General features: G+C 44.8%; 1 protein-coding gene across 1 annotated transcript in view; it reads right to left on the bottom strand.

Moving 5' to 3' along the window:
- The window catches only part of DMRT1 (doublesex and mab-3 related transcription factor 1), a 327,363-nt gene that overhangs the window by 303,111 nt on the left and 1,279 nt on the right, over positions 1-22,973 (bottom strand). Inside the window, exon 2 of the mRNA XM_030192377.1 lies at positions 6,819-7,023. Within this exon, the coding sequence (XP_030048237.1) occupies positions 6,819-7,023 (205 nt within the window). The remainder of the gene's footprint in view (positions 1-6,818; positions 7,024-22,973) is intronic.

Raw genomic sequence — 22,973 nt, forward strand, 5'->3', positions numbered from 1 at the left:
TGTGGATGCAAGATATATGTTTATCTGAAAAGGTATCAGCTTTTTGTTGCTTTGTGGGGAGGCACCATCTCATCCTTTGCCTCAGACAGCAGATTACCTTGAGCTACCCCCCTGGGTGTGAGGGTAGAGATTTAAGGAGATATGAGTAAGAAAGGGGATTTGTGTCAGAAGAGGAATGGATCAATCCTCCCCCTTCTTGATTCCTTCTCTCCTATCCTTCCCCCATTCACTATCTCTCCCCTTCCTCTGCACCCTGATTCTCTCTATCATCCCCTTTCAGTATCTCCATCCTCTTTCCTTCCCCTGTTCCTCTACCCCTCTTGTCTGTGATATCTTCCCTATTTCCCTCCTCAAAGATCCTTTTCTGAGATCCCTCCTCTTTCTATATCCCCTGGACACCTCCATCCTATTCTCTATTCCCCTTATCTCTTCACAGTACTGCTAACTAAAATCCATTTTGCCACATTAAAGAACTAAGGAGCCCTTTAACTAAAGCTTAACACATGCTAACAGACATTAGTGTGTGTTAACTGCCACATGGTCCAAAGGTATAAAATAGGACATGCATTAGTGCATGCTACGCTTTAGTAAAAGGGTCCCTAAATACAGAAAAAGCAGATGTCAAAACATGACTATTTTTATAAGGTAAAAATATAGTAGTAGTAGTAGTAGGAAAATATGCAACTGTGCCATGAAATTGCTGCAGAATTTCAGAAGCTGTTGAAGAATTTTCTGACTCTTGCCACAAAATCTGCCCTTGAGCTACTGCAGAAACCTAGGATTATACCCATTACCTTTCTCTCATGGCAGCCTAACTTATTATTTCGTTCAGGCTAGCATCTCACACTACCAGAGTCTCTCTCTCTCTGCTCCACTGGAGGACTCTGGCAGGGATAATCCAATCTACATTACCAGCTATGCCTCATCACCACATATAGGCTATACTTTAATGGTATTAAGTAACCCCTTTGAAGCCTCTGATCTAAGATAAAGTATACTCAGGGCAAGATGCACTAAACTAAACGAGCCTTTAACGAACAAGTAGATTACCCTGGCATGCACTAAAGCCCAATTTCCGAGGACGGTAGCAGCAAACGAAAACGGAATGCAGATGAGCAAATTGTGTAGAAACCCTACTGAAATGAGATGCACTAAGGTTTTCCGCTTGCCCTAACGCAGGAAAACTCCGGAAAAGCTAAGGAGAGGTCTGTACCTCTCGTTGGGGCTGCCCGGCTTCCAAAACTTAAATGTAAAAAAAAAAATGAGGGGGCAAAAAGGCTCGTCTGGAGCGTCCTTTATTGAAGGCGTTGTCCCCCCCCCCTGCCCGAGGTCGCCGCTGCTCCCTGCTGCATTAAAATCATAACTTTAGGCAGCCCCGGCCCCCCTCCGTTCCTCTCTTTCTCCTCCTTTCTTTGAAATGACAGCTCCCGCCATCCTCCGCCCCTGTGCCCCAGCCCCGCCGCTCCCCCCTCCACCGGGCCCCCCCTCCGTCTGATACCGGGCCCTCACAGCGCCTCTCACCTCTGTGTGAAGGTGCTGCACGGGCAAGAACAGCTGATCGCCTCTTCGGATGTCCCTCCTTTCCTCCTGGGCCCGCCTTCGTCTGACATAAGTAACCTACGTAGGTTACGTCAGACGAGGGAGGGCCCAGGAGGAAAGGAGCTAAAGGTGCTGTGTCTGTAGCTAGTCAGCTAGTTGACCAGACTCAAGACCCAGTTGAGGTATATAATATGTAACGTGTTTCAACCGCAAAAAAGCTAGTAAGTCCCAGCAAAGCCCTCAATTTTTAAGTGAAATTTGATCTTACATGATAATTTTGTTTGTTTGATTCCTGCTATACCAGCCCAACTCTATGGGGTTATGTCACCCTACCAGCAGATGGAGGCAGAGAGCTCTTCCAGTGACATCACCGATATAAAAAGTAGGTACAGCTTGGAACTTGTCAGTATGCCAATGCCAAAGCAACATTTAACCTAAACAAATGTATATACAAAAAGTATGAGCCCCTAAGACAGGGCTCATCAACCCCCCCCCCCCCCAGTGCCAAGTTGCCATGGCAACTAAAAAAATTGACCCTGGTGCCTTTATGTTTAACTGTCACAATTAATTGTGTCCAATTTTTATAAAGCGAGGGTAAACTATAAATCAACAGAGCATGTCCCAATGCCAATTCAACAATTCATAACCATTCAATAGGTTAGATAAGAAGTAGTGCCGACATACAGTTTGAAGGATCATGCCCTGAAGCAGCGATCTCTTTGGAGCGAAACATGGCCCATGTTGATGAGGGGTCCTCTTACTAAGCTAAGTTAAGCTTTTAAAATTAGCAGTTAAAGTTATTTTGCAAATAATGTTTAGAAACAATTTTCAAAGTCAATATTATAAAGTTGATATTAGATGTGAAACTGAAACTGATGACGATTTCAGTGAGCCGTATATGGCTGAGGTTTCTAAAGAGAACTATTTGACAATTCCTGACACCTTTTGAACAGTGTGCTGCTGTATTAAGTACATTGAATGGTTACAAATTGTTGGATTGGTGTTGGGATATGCTCTATTGATTTATTTTTCAGTGTCAGGCAGCAGCATCATGGCCGCAGCATTAGCGGCTGCTTGGCCCAACACGCCACAGATAAAACAGGTACAACTGGAGGAGTTCTGACAAAGCAGAATTTGTGCAGAATTCTTCTCCTGCCATGGTAGAGGGAGATCAAAACCAGGGTTTTTGGTTTCAGCCAGTACCAAATATGGAGCTGAAATTCACTGCTCAGTTTCAGCAGAAATCAAAGCCAAGCTAGTTGAGGAATGGCATTGCTTGGGGAGGGAGAACAGGTGGTTGCTGCACCCCCCCCCTATCTGCCCCCAGCAACCACAGCCTCAGCCTTTTTATTGTGCCTACCTGCCTACAGCAGAAACAGCGCTGGCCTATCCCCATTGACCTCCCACCCCACCAATTGCAGCCTAAGGCCTTTCTCCATCCCCAGAAAGGCTGCAGATGCTGGTAGTGGGTGGTTGGCACCAAAATCCATCTCTTTCTTTGTAAGCACATCACCAAGGGGCCTTTTATGAAGCTGTGGCAAAAAGTGGCCTTAGTGCACCCTTGCGCATGTTTGTCCTGCACGCTAAGGCCATTTTTGCTGCAGTCGTAAAATGACTGATTTTCCATTTTTTTGTATTAATGGCCATGTTGCCATTAGTGTGCGGCCATTAAAAACTTTACTAAGCCAGCACTTACTGCCACTCATTTTGTAGATGATAAGGGCTCACAGGGTAACCAGTCAGCACGTGGTAATGTAGCTGCACTAACTGATTAGTACAGGAATGTCCCCTTACATGCTCCCTCCAAAAAACATAGAAAACCTTTTAGCACATGGATTGGTGCATACTAAAATGGCACTTTCCACAGGATGCCTGAGTGCGTCCCATAGTACGCCATTTTAAGCTCTGCTAGGTGCACACTATCACCTATCGCAGCTAAGTAAAGGGGCCCCTAAATATCTTATCCCTTCCTTCCCTAAGCTTATTTAGATTGTTGCAGATGGGGGCCTCTATGCCTTCATCTGCTGGTAGGGTGACATAACGCATTGATCTGGGCTGGTCTAGCAGGATGAAAGGGAATTCCAATTTGTCTATTCTTTTTATTTTTATGCTAGCTTTTAATTCCAAGGCCCCCTCCTTTTTCCCTTTCAAAAACAGAGAAGGTTTAAGTTTAAGCAGCTTTACTTTTCCTCCCAGTGGCCTAGTTCACTCAGCTACCCACTGGATTCTGGAAGTATCCTGGAAAACCAGGGAAGGAAACTGAATGCCAGTCCTTGACATCCCATGAAAACCAACCCTCTTCAGATAAAGACAGAAATTCCTTTGAAGTCTATGGTCGCACAACAACCTTCAGATGAAAACCAATGACCAGATCAATTTCTTTAAAAAAAAACAAAACGTTGTCTTAATTTTGACATGACAAAACTGTATAGCAGCAGTCTTTTCAATTGTTAAGATTCCCCTGGATTTCTTCCACTCATGTATGGCCTTGGGTATTGGGCAGTGCCATTTCAGAAAATAACTCTGGGTAGGAGGTGGAGCTATCCCAGATCACCAACAATCTCGGCTACTAAAATTATCAGGCACAATATCACACAAGTTTAAAAACCACAAGTTGTGCCACAGGATACATTTTAGGAAGCCATAACCGTTACAATAGGTTACAGAGTGTTTTAGGAAATTGTCAAGTTGCACGAGTCAAGAGAAATAAAAAGATACTATCAAATGAAAGCTGTTAGCGTAGCGAACTTTGAAAGCATTGGCATGTGCAGCCTGGGTCAAGATAAAGAAATGTTCTTTGTTACACACTGTGTTACTTTGGTCAATATTAATGACAAATATAGTAGCAATAAAGAAACAGTCAACAAATTCACATTGCATATGCTTACAGTTTTCAGATTCCACGCTGTATTTTAATATATAGGCACTGATAGGCATAAGCACACCAGCCTGATCACATAGCCAGGTAAACCCAATTTTGTGAGGTTCAGGAGTCCAACAATCAGTGTACAAAATATAGCACAGCACCAGATTCTCCAGGCCTTATGTACGAGTGCAGGCATATGGACTGGGGACATGAGATATCCTTCACCACAAGCAGCAAACAGCACCCAGACCTCTGAATACTTTAACACAGTAGGTTACTCTTTCTCAGAAGGATTTCAGTCTACAGATCTGAGACTGCACAAGGGTAGCAGCAAGATAAAACCCTATCAGAAATATCCAGCAGAAGATACAGCAGTCAGGCTGTAGTGTAAGCTTCAGAGTGCATTGTGCTCTGGTTGTAGCATGATTTGAAAACTTGAGGAACTTCAGTTTTACCAAAACAGTACTGAATGAAGTAGTCTGGCTGCCCTATTTAAATCCACTTGGATATGCAGAAATAAAGGCCAGCAAACAAGCAACAGTTGGACTAACTTCATGCATTTGTCACCAGCTTTCACTGAGAGAGGCAGGCTGCATTCATCAGGTCAATGCAAAATGCTCTTGAAAGATGCTCACAATTGTATAAAGTTAGTTCAATATAAAGTATTTGCATTTGCCTTTTAGATTTATTACTTACCTTCTCTAAATCTCAAGGCAAGCTACATTCAGGTACATTTTAATTTTACTTGCCCCATGGGGCTCATGCCCTGAAGCAATGAAGGGTGAAGTGATTTTCCCAACTGTGTTACAAAGTGAGAGAAGGGGGACTAAACCCCACGTTCTCTGGTTGTAACCTGCTTCTCTAATTACTAAGCTACAAACTAGTTCTATCACCCACAAGTACTTTGTTGATATTTTTTATCTACTGAACAGTATAAAAGAAAGGAGAGTAAATTCTAAAGAAAAAATAATAATAATTATCCCGTTATACAATAGCACTGTTTAGAGCAGGTTTGTCCCAAGTTCAGTCCTCAAGACCTGAAAACAGACTAGTTTTTCAGGATATCCCTAATGAATATGCATGAGAGAATTTTACATATAAAGGAAGCAGTGGGCATGCAAATCTTTGTCATGCATATTCACTGGGGCTATCCTGAAAATCTGGTCTGTGAGGACTGAACCTGGATATGCTTGGCGAAGAGCAGGCTTGTCCAACCTATGGCCTGCAGGCCAGAATCTGGCCCACCAAGTGCTATTTTCTGGCCCTCGGAAACTTAGCAATTCTTGTGATACTTATAACGGGATTCCTGATTCCCTGCTGCAACTTAGCTCTCTGTAAACTTGAGCCACATGGGGCCGGAAGTTTGGGTTGGTCTTGCGGTTTCAAGTCTCACAAGACCAAACTGAACTTCCAGCAACACATGGCCCAAGCTTGCAGAGAGCTGTGTCGCGGTGGGGAAGAAGGAATCCCACTGTTTCTTCTGCAGATGAAGCCAGTTGAGGGTAAAGAGACTGGGTGAAAACTGGGGGGGGGGGGTACATAAGAGAGAAAGACTGGGTGAAGGTTAGGGGGTACCTCTGAGAGACAGACAGAGAGACCAACCGGGTGAAGGGGATGCTGCACTGTTGTATTTTGCCACAGTTTGATGAAACATGCTGCAAAATACGATGGTGTTTGTTTTGGCTCTCCAAAAGTTACAACATATAAAATGTTGCCTCCGATAGAAAAAGGTTGGACAAGCCTAGCATTGAAAATAATGCCTCTGTTGCTTCTAAGTACACAAGGATTGACTCGGGCTGCACATACTGCAGCGGGACATGTTTATCCACTCCTACCCTAGCTGAGATAATATTTAACCATCTCTCTGACCTCACGTGCAACTTTCTTCAAATCAATCACCTTACTTTCTAATTCTTCCTACTTTCTTACTCATCTATATGTTACAACTTTGCCTTACCCTTCACTACCAATTATAATGTTCTAGTACATATTGTGTTGTCATTGCAAGTAGTATACCATGCCATATGTTGTATTGTTGTTCGAATATTTTTACTGCTCTAATTGCCTCCTGCTCATGTTTGATCTATTCTTACTGTATACCGCCTTGCGTGAATTCCTTCAAAAAAGCGGTAAATAAATCCTAATAAATAAATAAATATATAAACAAGGTTTATGTTTAGACTGTGGAAGAGCACAGCCTGAGCATAGTGTTACTGTGGCCCAAGTGTCTAAGAATCTCTCCTCTCCTCCAACAAACATACAAGGCTCCCACTGATTCCGCCCTCTGCAGACTCAGTCCAAGTCACACTATTGCATAGTGCTGACACCAAGCTGCAGCACTAACACCACACAGACTGGGCATTAGCCAAGCAGCCTTGCATACACAGGCCTGTGATAGGTACAGCAAGCTCACCTGATGCCGTAGTGACTGCTGTGGTGGAGGTGCTGGCCACTGATGCAGAGCTACTGCCGTTGCTGCTGCTGCTGCTGTCTAGCAACAGGCAGGAGCTGCTGCCGCTACTCTCCCGCTTCACCAGCAACTCCGCAGCCCCTGGGAGTGGGATGGGATGACTGATTCCCAGCTCCTCTTCCTGGGCCTGCTGCCGTCTCAGAGCCACCTGGAAAAGAAGGGGAAAAATATTCTTTCACTAATAGGCATTTGCTTCAGGAACTTTTTAAATATTGCAATTTACAAAAGCACTACGGGGAGATTTTGAGTGCGAGGGGAAAGATCTTGGGTGGTAGCTCCCGATGTCTTCCATTCACTTTCCTGCCAGCGGTTTTGAGCCAGTGGCGAGACCCTAACTGTGCTCTTCAGTGCCAATCCACAATCAGTCATGGATGCCCATGTTCTCTGATGTTTTTAGCCCACTGTGCTATAACCCATCAACCCGACATAAGGCTCAAATATTGCCAATGTTGATGGAGAATGAGGTTAAATCACAGCCTGTCCACAACACTTAAACTTTCATTTTTTAACTTCAGGCAAGCCTTTGAGAGACATAAGCCCTCTTCTTCAGCACAGTAAATAGCCAAGAAACTGCTTATTCCAATGGTTATTCATAGTCAGTGAAGGAGTAATCCTTTATTGGACCCTAGGTAAAGAAGCATATTAAGCTCCCCATTGTAATATGAATATATTTTAAAACTCCCATAGATGGAACCTCACTTTGTTCTGATGGCACAGGACAACCAGCAGAGGAATCAGCAGACCTCTGAACAGACAGACCTCTGCAGGTAACCGTGGCCCTGGTCTTCCCTCCACCCACACATGCTCTTCTTTCTACTAGCAGTTGACTTACAGGGTAAAAATGTGCTTTGAGAGGTGCTGAATTTCATATTTGTGCGGGCAACACCTAAACAAGTTGTTCTTAAATTCTATAAATGGCACTGAAAGTAAGGTGCACAATTGTGCACGGAGTTATAGAAGAGGGTCAGTTATGCATGTAATTTAGGGGCCCTTTTACTAAGCTGTGGTAAAAGGGGACCTGCACTAGAATCAGTGAGTGCTTTTGATGTGCGCTGACGCCCCCATTTTAACGAAGCAAGTAAAAGGTTGTCTTTGTTTGAGGAAAAGAAATGACCGTGCGGTAAGTGAAACACTTACTACATAGCCATTTGGGGGGGAACTACTTCCCACCACCCACTGAGATGGCGGTAAGGGCTCCCGTGCTAACCTGGCAGTAACCAGACAGTGTGACTACCGCCAGTAAAGTTGCGGCATTACAAAACTAGATCATATTTTTCTGGTGCCGGAAATAGAACGCACTAGGGGTGGGAACTATCGCTGGGCTCCTGTGGTAGACCGCCAGTAGTGCCAGATTGACACATGGTAAGCCTGAGGTGGGCTTGCCACTGCTTAGTAAAGGTAAATCAGGCCTTACCTGCTAATTTGCTTTCCTTTAGTCCCTCCGGACCGGCCCAGAATGTGACTGATGGGTTGTGTATGCCTTCCAGCAGGTGGAGACTGAGAAAAAAACTGTGACTCTAAGGAGCCAATAAGAGCCCTTGCCAGCTAGAGAAAGATCCAATAATAAAGTACCAAAGCAGAAGTAAAGCCATAGAAGAAATACATAACCTGTGCATCCAAAAAACCTGAGCAGCCACCGCCACATTGCCAACAAAGGGTGAGTGCCTCCACACATATCATGGTCCTTCAAACAGGACATTTTAGTAAACCAGAAAAAAACATTCCTTTTATTTATATATTCATTTTTTTTTTAAATAGAGAAATCAACTAGCAAGACAAGCTCCAATAGAGAACTCTTAACTTCTGAAAACACAGATACCTGAAGGGAGGGATCTGGGCCGGTCCGGAGGGACTAAAGGAAAGCAAATTAGCAGGTAAGGCCTAATTTACCCTTCCTTAGCGTCCCTCCAGACCTGCTCAGAATGTGACTGATGGGAAGTAACAAAGCAGTGAAAATTATGGGAGGGTCCCTAGCAGCCCCGCTGACAAAACGCGTGCTCCGAAAGCAACCTGTCGACAACTGAGGACGTCTAAACGGTAGTGCTTAGAAAAATAATGCAAAGACGACCAAGTCGCTGCCCTACAAATGTCTTCTGGAGGCACCAGACAACGCTCTGCCCAAGAGGCTGCCTGACCCCTTTTAGAGTGAGCCTTAACATGCTCTGGAACAGGTTTCCCAGAAAGCAGATAAGCTGAGGCAATCATTTCTTTAAGCCATCAAGAAATAGTGGGCTTAGAGGCCATGAACCCTTTGCGTGCACCTCCAATCAGAACAAACGATCAGATCACCGAATGTCATCAGTAGATTTAATATAGTGTTTCAACACCCGTTTGACATCCAAACACTTCAAATGCCGCTGCTCCTCTAAGCCGGAGAAAGAACCTAACACAGGCAATACCACAGACTGAGAAACATGAAATTGAGTTACTACCTTGGGGAGAAAGGAAGGAACTGGCCGCAACACTACGCGATTGGAACAGAACTCCAAGAACAGCGATCTACACGACAACGCCTGCAACTCCGAAACTCGCCTAGCCAAAGCAACAGCCACCAAAAACGCTGTCTTCAGAGTCAAATCCTTCAGAGTATAGGATAATAAAGGCTCGAAGGGCGGCCTAGTAAGAACCGTAAGCACCAAATTCAGAACCCAACGAGGAAAAGAACATTGAGAAGGGGGACGAAGGATATTAACCGCCCTCAAAAAACGCACCACATCCGGATGAATAGCTAGAGACCTCTCTTGGATGCGACCACAAAAAAACATGTCAAAGTCGCAATCTGCACCTTAAGAGAAGACAAAGCAAGGCCTTTGTCAAAGCCCCACTGCAAAAAATCCAAAATTTGCGGAACAGAAGCACTAAAAGGAGATAGACTACGCTCCTTACACCAGTCCTCAAATATTCTCAAAGTGCACACATAATTCAAAGAGGTAGAACGGCAACGAGAGCGAAGCATAGTAGCAATGAACTGAGCGGAGTAACCTTTCTTCATCATCTTAGCCCTCTCAAGAGCCAGGCCGTAAGACAGAATCGATCCAGATCCGGATGAACGACTGGACCCTGCAACAACAGATCTTGCGTGACCGGAAGCCTGAAGGGAAGATCCACCAGAAGACGCCGCAGGTCAGCATACCACGGACTTCGAGGCCAGTCCGGTGCCACCAAAATCAGACGTCCCTTGTGAGTCTCGACCTTCTGAAGAAGACGCCCTATCAGTGGCCATGGAGGAAAAGCATACATTAGACCGGCTGGCCAGGATTGAAGAACAGCGTCCAAGCCCTGCGCTTTGGGATCCTTGCGACGACTGAAGAACAGAAGGAAGTTTTGCACTACCGACGGAGGCAAACAGATACATCCTGGGAGACCCGCAACGATCAACCAGTTGCCGAAACGCCATTTCGCTTAGCGACCACTCTCCGGGATCGAGCCAGTGACGACTGAGAAAATCCACTTGAACATTTAGCACACCTGCCACGTGAGCCGCTGATAAAGCTTCCAGATGGATCTCCGCCCATTGAAGCAGTAGCGATGCTTCTCGCTCCAACGGCAAACTCCTTGTCCCTCCTTGCCGATTGCTATAAGCTACCGTGGTGGCATTGTCTGACATCACTCGGACTGCCTGGCCTCTCAGAAGATGAAGAAACCTCTGGAGCACCAGACGAATCGCTCTGGTCTCTAAGAGGTTGATGGAGAATGACGTGTCCTGATGTGACCAGAGACCCTGAGCAAACTGCCCCTGACAGTGAGCTCCCCAGCCCTGGAGACTGGCATCTGTTGTCACCACAGTCCAGCTGGGCTGATCTAGAGGCATACCTCTGGTCACATGGGCCTCCCGAAGCCACCATCGAAGACTGGTCTTCACTTGGAGCGAAAGCGGCAATCTTTGATGAAGAGAATTCGTCTGGGACAACCATCTGGACAGAAGGGACCGCTGGAGAGTTCTCATGTGAGCCCTGGCCCATGGAACCGCCTCGATTGTTGCCACCATGGATCTCAGAATCTGAAGATAACTCCTTGCTGGCGTACAGGGATACTGCAAGAACTGACGAATCTGAGTCTGCAACTTGAGGATCCGGGCTGGCGGACAGAACTCCCAGATACTCTAATGACTGAGTAGGCTGAAGATGGCTCTTCTGCCCATTGACCACCCAACCTAGGGACTGTAAAAATTCTACCACCCGAGCAGTCACCTGAACACTCTCATGGAACGACTTTGCCCGGGTCAACCAATCATCTAAGTAAGGCTGGACTAAAATGCCTTCCGTTCCGAGAGCCTGAAACTGGAAATGGTGACCCAGTACCGCAAAACGAAGGAAACGTTGATGTGCAGGACAAATAGGAATGTGGAAATAGGCTTCTGTAAGATTGAGAGAAGTGAGGAACTCCCCGGACCGAACCGCAACAATGACGGACCACAAAGTCTCCATACGAAATGAGGGCACCTTGAGAGCTTGATTGACTGCCTTGAGATCGAAAATTGGGCGGAAAGAGTCCTCTTTTTTGGGCACCAAAAAAGTAAATGGAGTAACGGTCTTGACGCTGTTCCACCAAAGGGACCGTACAAATGGTCCGAAGGTCCAGAAGTCTGCTGAGAGTATCCTTGACGGCCCGGGCTTTGATGCGAGAACGGCAAGGGGATTCTAGGAAAGCATCTGACAAAGGGTGAGCGAACTCTAATGCATACCCATCTCGAATAATCTCTAATATCCACTGGTCCGAAGTAATCTAGGCCCACCTCCATATAAATTGTGTTAATCGAGTGCCCACTTGGACTAGGGGCTGGGCCCGTAAACCTTCATTGCTGAGAGCGGGAGGAGGAAAGGGAACTCCCTGCCTCTCGACCTCCTCTACGACCTCCTCAAAAAGACTGAGTCCTTTGGGAAAATCTTGAGCGTTGACCCTGAAAAACTCTGCTTGGCCGAAAACAGCGAAAATCACGGCCTCTACCACGAGCTAAGAAATTGCCATGACCAGACCCCCTTCGGACGATCCTCCGGCAACCTAGGAAGGAACCTTAGCCTCACCCAGGCTATGCACCAGCTTATCTAATTCCTCTCCAAACAGAAAGGAGCCCTTAAAGGGGAATTTACTAAGCTTAGACTTAGAGGCCGCATCTGCCGACCAACCACGCAGCCAAAGCGTACAACGGGCCGCAACAGAAAGAGCCATACACTTAGAAAAAGCCCGAAGCAAATCTTAAAGAGCATCAGCCAAAAAAGCTGAACCCATTTCCAGCTTAGCTACTTCATTATCAATAACCGAAAGATCATCTGAAGAACGGTCCAACACCCTCTCAGACCAGCGGAAACAAGCTCTCGCTACCAAGGAACCACAAATTGCAGCCTGCACTGCCAGAGTCGAAACGTCAAAGGAATTCTTTAACAAAGATTCAATACGCCGATCCTGGGGATCTCGCAGAGCCGTACCACCATCTACCGGGACAGTGTTTCGCTTGGTAACCGCAGAAACTACCGCATCCACTACAGGGGGACGTAAAAGATCCTTATCTGAGTCAGGAACCAGATAAAGCCTAACCATAGACCTAGCCAGCTGAAAAACAGAATCAGGAATCTCCCACTGAGCTGAATAATATCCCTAATATCTTGATGCATAGGAAAGGACTTACCTGCCCTGCAAATACCCTTGACCAGCAAATCCACCCTTCTGGGCTCCAACACCTGAAGATCCTGATCATCAAAACGCAAGAAGAAACCTGAGAAATAAGCTCCTGAAGGTCATCTTTATGAAAAATCCTTACCACTGACGGATCCTCTCCCACAGGAAGAGATTCCTCACCTTCTGCTGTCTGCTCAAGCTCCTCAGCAAACTGCTCCTCGGGAAAAAATGCCTCCTCTTCTAAGGAGGGCATGTCCTGGTCATGAGAACCAAACAAATCCTGCTCAGCTTCCTCAGAAAGCCTACACCGTTTTTTAGCCACAGAGGCCCTCTCCAGAGACCGTCTCCCCGGAGGATCCACAGGCCCAGCTTTATGCAGAAGAAAAGCCTGGTACATCTGCACCACGAATTCAGGAGGAAAACCTCCTTCCCCCGCTGGCAAAACTGGATTTTGTAAAGCAGGTACAGGCCCAGCAGCAAGAGAGGCCTGAGGAGCAACAGATGGCATGGAGAGTGGGAGACGCAACCGCCGGCAAGATGGCAGAATAGGACCCCCCCCTCCCCCGACGACACCGATGATTTACTAACTCCTGCACCCTGGTCCTCCACAGAGGTGCAGTACCGACAAACACCAGTCGCACAAAGACCCCGCCGCTGACATACTGAACAGCGGTGGAGTTTTTCAGACATCGCAAAGAAAAAACAGCTGATCTCAAAACAGCTGATCGCTCCGAAAACTAAAGAAGCAAACCGCTAAGGAGCTGCCCTGCTCGTTAATAAGACACTGAACAAAAATGGCTCTGCCTAAGACAGCAGACCGGGTGGCCCAAATCCTTTTTTTTTTTTTTTAAGTAGCTGCCTCTCCCCACCTCTAAAGCTCCCCCGTTGAGGAGCTTGAGGTAAACGTTATATTACTGTCAAAGATAAAGAATGCTAGTAGCCAACTAGCCAGCACTTACAGCAATCAGGGAGGATATGGGGGGAGGGACTCAGCCTCCCGACTGTAACACCCCCGAGGCAATAAGAGACCCCCCCCCCCCCCCCCGGGCCTCTGCCTCTAAAGAGCAGGTTTTGGTTTTTTTTAATGCACAGGGAAAAGAACCATAAATTAATACAACAATAGAACTTTAACCCAAAAGAGAAAAAGAAGTACAGAATAAACAGAAAGACTGAGACTGAAGGGCTCACACACCTGCTGGAGACTGAGATTACTGGATCTTTCTCTAGCTGGCAAGGGCTCTTATTGGCTCCCTAGAGTCACAGTTTTTTTCTCAGTCTCCACCTGCTGGAAGGCGTACACAACCCATCAGTCACATTCTGGGCCGGTCCAGAGGGACGCTAAGGAAAAGGGCTCCTTAATTAGATATTTGACACTTAATTGGTGATACGTACCAATTATTGGCCTTAAAAAGTATTAACTGGCATTAATTTGTAGTCATGTGCATCACTACTATTGGTCGCTCTTCTATCAGCTGTGCACTCAAAATCCATTGTTCAATAAATGTTGATACAATGAGATGGAGAAATATGGTCTTTAAAAAGACCTTTTGGAGAAAACCGGTGGGTCCTGAGTGCGTTGAGCTATCATGGCTTCATCAATAAACCATTTATCATTGTTTGAAGTCTCCTTGTTTGCTTCTGGTTTGTCTGATCTATTTCCCGCTCTTTTGTACTGTTGTTTACAGAATACTAGCATTTACGCACCTAACCGCCTACAGTTACCTGCGAGCATTTACAGCACCCATTGAGCTAGCACTTAAAGTCAGGCAGATAAATGTGGACATTCTCTATTCTAGAGGTCGGCAACCATGGTCTTTGAGGGTCACAAACCAGTCTGGTTTTCAACTTTTCCACAATGAAAATATGTAACGTTGATCTGCATGTACTGTTTCCACTGTATATAAATGGATCTCCCCAGGCGGTACGTTCTAGCTTCACGGAAGCGAGGTCTTTAAGAGGAGTGGACCGCCTGGCCCTTGGAGGAAGGCCTCGGCCTATCTTCGGGCAAGTGCTGGGGTTTAGGATCTCCCAGGCCTTTAACACATTTTTTTTTCCAACTCCTCACCAAATAGGAGAAGGCCTTGAAAGGGCAACTTCACCAACCTTTGCTTAGAGGCCATGTCCGCTGCCCAATGTCGTAGCCAAATAAGACGGCGAGCCTCCACTGCTACTGACATTTGTTTAGCCGAAGCTCTGACAATATCATAAAGGGCATCAGCCAAAAGGGACAAGGCCGACTCCAGCCGCGGAGCCACATCCGAGAAGGGCTCCGCTCCATCTCCGGGCTGTTCCACTGCCTGTTGCAACCACGTCAGGCAGGCTCTAGCAGCATAACAACTGCATGCAGACGCCCGAACAGTAAGACCTGCAATTTCAAAGGACCATTTAAGTGCTGCTTCCAGCCTACGGTCTTGTATATCCTTCAGGGCAACTCCTCCTTCCACAGGGAGGGTAGTTCTCTTTGTCACCGCAGTGACTAGGGCATCTACTTTAGGCATTGCAAAGCGAGCCAAATGCTCCTCACGCCGAGGGTATAATTACCCCATAGCCCTGGAAACTTTCAAAGGTCCCTCGGGGTCAGTCCACTGAGCGGAAATAAGCTCTTGGATGGAGTCATGCAAAGGAAAACTCGAGCAGGCTTTTTGGTACTAGCCATCCTAGGATTCACAGAGGATGCCGTGCCACTGCCAGGCTCTTCAATAGAAAGGACCTGTAGGGCATCTGAACTAAATGCTGGCAGCTCATCACGGTGGAAAATCCTCACCGCGGAGGGATCATCCAGATCCTGTGGTAATTCTGCACCTGACTCTGGCTCCTCAGACCACGAAGGCCTGCCAGAACTCTCTGGATCCTCACAGCCCGATCACGGGGGGGGAAAAAGGAGGTGCACCACAATCTGAAGGGGAATTAGCCCTTCTACACTTTTCTTTATGCCAATTATCAGGGAAAATAGCCTCAGCGGGCAGTCCCAGGCCAGAATCCACCGGGGGGGGGGGGGGGAGAAACAATAGAAAGAGCCTCAGACGACCCTTGAGGGAGAGCTCTTTTCAGCATGTATGCTTTATGCAATAATAACACAAAATCAGGGGAGAAAAACTCGCCCTGGGCACTCAGATCCCGTCCGGGGCTAGCCGCTCCCTGAATAGCCTCAATTTGAGGTCCCCCCCCCCCCCCCCCGGGCTCAGGGTTCTCCATCTCTACGGAGGCCGCGCCATGCAGAGAATTCAAAATGGCGTCCGCTGCCAGCTCTGAGCGGGAAGAATCATTCCTCGCCATGCTCGGGCCGGCTTTTACACCTGTACAGCATGATTTACAGAGCCCCGCTGCTGATTTGCGCTTGCCACACCGGGAACAGTGCTTTACATTCTCTGCAGCCATCGCCAAAAACGGTGGGAAAATTCAAAAGGCGGTTTCGCGCCAAAAACGCCCCGATCACAGGCCCACCCCGGAGGTGTTAGAGAACACTCTTACCTCACCAGACCGAGTATCACAGCTCCCGTCCCACAGAAGAATCAAAGGAAAACCTCTGTTCCATTTTTTACCAAAACTGTGAAAAAAACAGCATGGGTCATACAACTGAGGAACGACCTTACTTATCACACACGGCACGACACAACAGTGTTACGGTATGGCACATGCATGCTGTGTGTGATAAGGTCGTTCCTCAATTGTAGGAGTATGACCCATGCTGGTTTTTCAAAATTTTGGCAAACTTGATCAACATCTATTGTTGGAATACATGACAACTTTTTCATAAGCATCCTATATTACAGTCCATTCAATAGCCCCTGACGCAGCCCTTCTGGGCGAAACAAGGCCTGTGTCGGGCAATTTCCTTACACCATCAATAAAATTTATTTATATCTACTACTGATCTGCTTTTCTTTTTCCCATCTTGGAGTTTGCGAATCGTTTGCCTTGCTGTTTCTTGGGACCCATTTTGGTGCCTTGCATCTGTTAGAACACTTTTCCACACCCAAAGCTCAGTGCGCAGGTAGCACCTAATGTTAAGCGCCATATATAGAATCCCCCTGTATATGGGGGAAACTTTCCAGGTCGGGTTTTATAGCAGCTGAAAGACATATGTACGTATTTAAAAACTGATCAGTCAGCCAGGGCTCTATATGAGGGATTAAAGGAGTTATTTCCACCTCCAAAATGAAAGCATGTTAAAATCACAGCCTCACTACTTATGTAATAGATCTGTACAATAGAGCAGCTACATGTGGAAGTTGCAAAATCGCCACTTCCATTTGTAAAGTGTTGACACCTCCACATGGAAGCTGCTGGATCTTTGCTGTTCATTTCTTGAACGTGTGTCTTTGTAAAATGGCTGCTCCCACTGCACGTGCATGCAAATACATGTACACTCCTGAAAGTATTTTGCAAAAGGCTCTGCATCAGCAGTTTGCTTTCTAAAAGACCACTGGAACTGAGCACGTCCCGACCTGGATGTCCTCAATTCCAAGCTCTACATTCTGTGTAAAAATGAGGCTCCACTTTCCTGATATTATGCCTTCATTAAGAAGGGAATTAATATAATTGGCACTCAAAATTCAGCTCTTATAAAGAAATCAATGGCTAAACAACAATCTTACTATATATAGCGATATATCCACAATCCAGTGTCATTCACATAAACATTCACTATTATACCACTTACATAAGTTTAATATAGGTTAGGACCATCAAAAGTGCAATTTCTTGCTAAGTGGTATGAGATCCTAACGGGAGTCATTCACTGCTAATCCTCATAAGTCCGATTGTTTACTCAGGGGTCCTTTTACTAAGGTGCACCAAAAAATGGCCTGCACTGTCGTAGATGCATGTATTGGATACATGCAGGTCCATTTTTCAGCGCAGCAAAATAAAAATTGGCACGCATCCATTTTGGGCCTGAGACCTTACTACCACCACCCACTGACTTAGCGGTTAAGTCTCACGTGTTAACCGAGTGGTAACCGTCTGCGCACGTACAATGCCGATTACCACCCAGTTAGCGCTGCATAAAAAATTAAATTATCGCCCGGGCCACGCGGTAGCTGGGCGGTAGTTCTGAATTGGCACATGTTGGGCGTGCATAGGCGCCTATGCAGCATAGTAAAAGGGCCCCTCAATCTAAATAACCTTAATGCCAGCTTGCTATAACACAAATATATTTCAAACTCTAATGCAATGACTGCTCTGTCATTTTATATATCCACATCCTGTGGTTCACTTATCTTAATAAAAGGGGAACTTTGTGCCAACACGATTATGTTTCGCCTTAGCTGTTTACACTTCTGATGGTCCTTACCTATACTAAACTTATATAAGTGGTATAATAGTACATTATGTGAATGACTCAAAATTCAGCGCCATAAAAAAAAAAATCGGTATTAAGCACAATTCTATGAAGGGCGTGCACCCTTTACAGAATCACGCTTACTGCTGATTCCACGCCTAATGTTTACGCTTGCTGAAATCTGGTATAAATGCTGGCCTGCAATTTATGCGTTCTGAGACCATATTCTATCATTCCATGTGCAACTTTTGAGAACGCCCCTGAAACACCCATGACCATGTCCCCTTCTGAGTTACGCGCTAGTAGAGTTAGGTTCCATGCATTATAGAATAGCACTCAGCCAGATGAGCATGCAAATTTTAATGAGTGCCAATTAACATCAACAGTTGTTTGTTAGCACCCAATTACTGATAGATGAAGGCTTATTACTCAATTAATTTGGGTACGCATCTTGGGTGCATGCCCAAATTTGAGTGCACAATTCTAGGTGCCATATATAGAATCTCTGGGTAAGTGTCCAGTTAGCTTCCTTATAGCCTCTTAAATTGCTCACAGTTAAAAAATAACGGCATGCTTCTGGCTGCTTTTAAATGTACCTTACACTAGAAAGGTACTGAGCACATTATGCACACTGATTGCCACTCATGCTAATGCTCCTGAAAAGTGTTGACATAAATTATTTACAATTTCTCTCCTTCTCCCTAGAAGAAAACACTAAACATGCATTAGAAGCAAAAATGCACCTTGCTGTACTGTTACATCTCTGCCACTGCCTTGTGCTTGCTGGGGTTAGTAGAAGCTTCCATTTTCTCTTCAACTGCTCCTCTGTGGGTCCCTGGAGCATTTCCCACAGCTCAGCACCAACCATTTAGCTCTGGAGCTAGAATTAAGGGCTCCAGTACACATAGGAGCTAGCTCTGTGGGTGGTTCAGCACCCCCAAACTCCTTGTCTATTTCTAGAGAGGAGTAATTTATGTTCGGTTTAGCACCCTCAATCATTCTGAATCAGGTTTGAAGTTGCTTGTCTCGTTTTCCAAATTCATGGCTTCACATCTGTTGATTAATGTCTCATCATTATGTTTGGTTCAGTCTAAGAGACTGAAAGAACAATTGACGTCAGCGCCACTGTTTTAGAAAGGAATCCATTTGGTGTTACTGCTATTATTATTTTTTTATTTTTGTTACATTTGTACCCCGCGCTTTCCCACTCATGGCAGGCTCAATGCGGCTTACATATTGTATACAGGTACTTATTTGTACCTGGGGCAATGGAGGGTTAAGTGACTTGCCCTGAGTCACAAGGAGCTGCCTGTGCCTGAAGTGGGAATCGAACTCAGTTCCTCAGTTCCCCAGGACCAAAGACCACCACCCTAACCACTATTAGGTCAGATAAAAGCTACTTCAGTTTATGGAACAGGTTAAAATCTTTTCTCTTTCCGAAAACTGTTATATAACAAACCATTATTACCATTGTATCCTTTTTCATCTACAAGACTATTCATGATGTACCTTTATTACTTTTATATACTCTAATCAGTCTATGTCAATTCCACTTAAGATGTAAATTACATTGAACCCTGAAAAGGGAATTTTAGCGGTATATAAGATTTGATAATGATGTTTGATTTGATTTGAAAAGTTGGTGAGGCCCTGCAAGTGCTTTTTCCCTACATCTTTAAGGTCATGCACATTTTTCCACAAGTGTTTGTGCCAAATTTGTTTTCCCTAGTCAGAATGTATACTTTTCTTTCAAAATTGCACAAATTAACTTTTTAATGTTTTTCACTTTTTAAGGAGGTTCAATACACTGTACTTACTAATAATACTGTTTTCTAAAAGGGGATATTTCAGGGCAATTTTGCTGTAGCAAACATGTTAACTATATGTAAGTCTTGGGCAAAGAGTTGAACAAAGCTGCCTTTACACATTTAAAAGGACAGTGCAAATTTAACAACTCTGTAAGTTAAAAAAAAAAGTCTTCACATATATTTTCAACATGAAAATATCAACGAAAAAGGGATGGAGACTGAAAATGTGCTGTTGCAAAATGAAAAATCTGAAAGCAAAAGGAGGCAATTCATGGTTCTGGTAATGTTCAGTAGAAACTTGGAGATTAATTTTCATGTCCTAATATTCCTGGGGGGGGGGGAATACTACTTACAGTTCTAAATGTACAAATAGGAGTTATGGAACTGGGTAATGTGTATTTTCTTCTATAATCAGGAGGAGTATTTTACGGTGCAAAAGTAAGGGTTTATCCAGATTTTTGCAAAAGAACTTGAAGTAAGAAGAGCGCATTTTGGGGCTTTCAGGAGCAACCCACAGCAATGGGAGGGGAGCAATTTTTATTTATTCATTTAGAACATTTCTATCCCACCAATCAACTGTGGTTCTAGGCAGAATTCCAATATGCATATTAAATAAAAATAATACATGTCAAATCAACAAACACATCCCTGCAAAATGTATGATTAAATTTGAAGGGATCCACTATATATATATATATATATATATATATATATATATATATATATATATATATATATATATATATATATATAATTTATTTAATTCTGAGCAGGTGAAGAAATTTACTGCTGAAAGATCTACAGGCAGGTGAGGGTCTCTTGTTCTCACCAGTGAAGGTGATCTGTTAACACATTGTTGTACTTTCCCTGGTCATTTGATTCCATTTGTTGTTACTCTGGTTCAGTGGCGTAGCTACGTGGATTCTTTGGGGGGCCTGGGCCCCTGTAGATTGGGCCCTGGACCCCCTGCTGACGACCCGCTCGACCCCTCCCCCCCCTGCCACCAACCCGCCTACCTTTGCTGGCATGGGACCCCAACCCCCCGCCGGCCGAGGTCCTCCTCGCAAAAGGCTTCCTATGCCTTCTGTTTCTCACGTCCTGCACGTTGTACTTGCAGGACGTCAGACTCACAGAACGAAGCCTTGCAGATGATCTGTGAGTCTGACCGATACTGAGCACCCCTGGCTAACTGCCTACAAAATTGGAGGCAGTAAGGGCTCATATGCCACGGAGTAATTTTTTTTAACGGCCACACACTAGTGGCAACATTAGTGCATGCTCATTAATACAAAAAATAGATTGACCATTTTATAACTGCAGTAAAAATAGCCTTAGTGCACAGGAAAAACCCACGGAAGGACGTGTTGTGGCCACTTTTTGCCACACCTTAGTAACAGGACCCCTTGGTGTCTATTTTCAGATACATGTTATTCTGTATAATCATTCTTAAATTTGCATAAATACATTTTTAGTTTAAATTTCAATGAAAATGATTTCCACTATTCTAAGTGAAATCTATGTTTAAAAAATGTCACAAAATCCTTGCAAAACTAACATTGCCTGTAATTTGTACATTTTGCTCTAAAACCCTTGCAGGCTTTCAGGCTATTTCTGCTGCAGATCTTCTTAGCTATGAAGGATATTTTTCAGCATGCCTTGTATTTGATGCAGTGTGATCTCACAAACGGGTTACATCATTCAGTGCATTTGAAGTTAGTTTACTTGAAATATTTCAGAAGTTCATTTTTCATTGCATCAGTTTTGCCTGTGGGAAGTCGTACCAACAAGCAGAAATTACTGAAAGACTGCTGTAGAATGCAAGACTGCACTGCATTAACAGGTTAATTTCATTTTGCAAAACTTCAGCTAAAAACTATGCACTGTCAGTGAGCTGAACTTTCATAGGCTGCATAGTTCTGAGAAAACTTTCCTTATCTGTAATGTTTCCAAGTAATGCATTAAAATACGCACCATACTTGTCATCTAAAAGGGAAGAATGCAACAACCATGCTATGGTGGCTTGGACCCTTCATTGTACTGGATTCGAGCTATATCCATCTCCTTTGCATAAGTAGTTTCCAGTAACTTTCCCACCACTTTGTTTTCAGTTGCAAAGTCAGATCCTCCCCGGCCCCCCCCCCCCCCCCCCCAATAAAACGAGGAATAGTTTGCAATTGCATTATAAATGCAACAACTGCATGTTCTGCTTACTGAAAAAATGTAAATATATCTAGCCTGCAAAAAGTCGTTAGCAGCAAGTTTGGTGAACAGCGTCAGTTGTAACATTTTGGAACAGACTAGGCCATTGACGGGAGTAGGTGCATCTCTCCGCTCCTGCTAACTGCAAAATCCCCCTTATCGGGGAGGGGTAGCAGATTGCTCTCAAAATTTGTTTTCCCATGCAATCAATTAACTATATCCCTCCATCAAAACCCTGTACAATAACGGTATGCTCTCACTTCAGTACAGGCCGGAATGGATGCAGAAATAATAAAAAACTTAAGAAGTATGCATCTATTAAAAAAAAATCAAGCATTTATATTTGTGTGAATGTATGCATTCAAATGCTGGTCCGTGGCTACTGGTAAAACAAGTCTGAAAAAGAAAACACGCAATGCAAAACTAACAAAAAACAACTGTCACTTCGCAGTGACACTGGAAACGTGGCGAGCCTTTAAAGTGTGCGTGTATATATATTGCTATTTTCAACCAAAAAAAAGAGAAGGGGGCAAGGTGGATGGCGTGTTCTCTTTGGCCCATCTTCCATTACGGCTGTCCCTCCCCAACAACAGGCTGCTGCTTCTTATCCTCAACATCGTCATCATTATTTTTTTCTTAGGTTTCACTGGTGCCATCGGGCGGTCGTCATCATCATCATCTGCCGACAGGGAAAGAGCCAGAGTCTGGCTGCCAGACACTCCCCCATCCCCCACCGTCTACTTTGACACCTGACTTCTTCTACTCCACCATCTCGTTAGCTTTTTCAAACCAGACAGCCACAAAGAGATTGGCCCGATAAATACGCACAAAAGAAATTTGCTTACAATGGAGACAGTGTATGTTAATCAATCTCATGCATATTCATTGTGGATAACCTGAAAACCTGACTAGCAAGAGGGTACTGTGTAGGCCCGACTTGGGAAACACTTTAGATAAGAAAGATCCAAAATCAAAAACAAATTTAGCAAAGGAGCAAGTGAACTGCACCTGCACCTGCACCATGTACTGGGCTGCTTTAATAGCCCCCTAAATAGGTCTTTCTTGCCGCTTTAAGAAACTTTTCTGAATGAGAGTTTATGAAGCTTGTTTTGAAAATTCTATCATTTGCATTCCTTGGAAATATTAGAAAAGCAGAAAGGAGGGCGCAGTATAAAAATCAAATAGCCCCTC

This window comes from Microcaecilia unicolor, chromosome 2 (assembly GCF_901765095.1).
Source record: "Microcaecilia unicolor chromosome 2, aMicUni1.1, whole genome shotgun sequence".
Taxonomy (NCBI): Eukaryota; Metazoa; Chordata; class Amphibia; order Gymnophiona; family Siphonopidae; genus Microcaecilia; species Microcaecilia unicolor.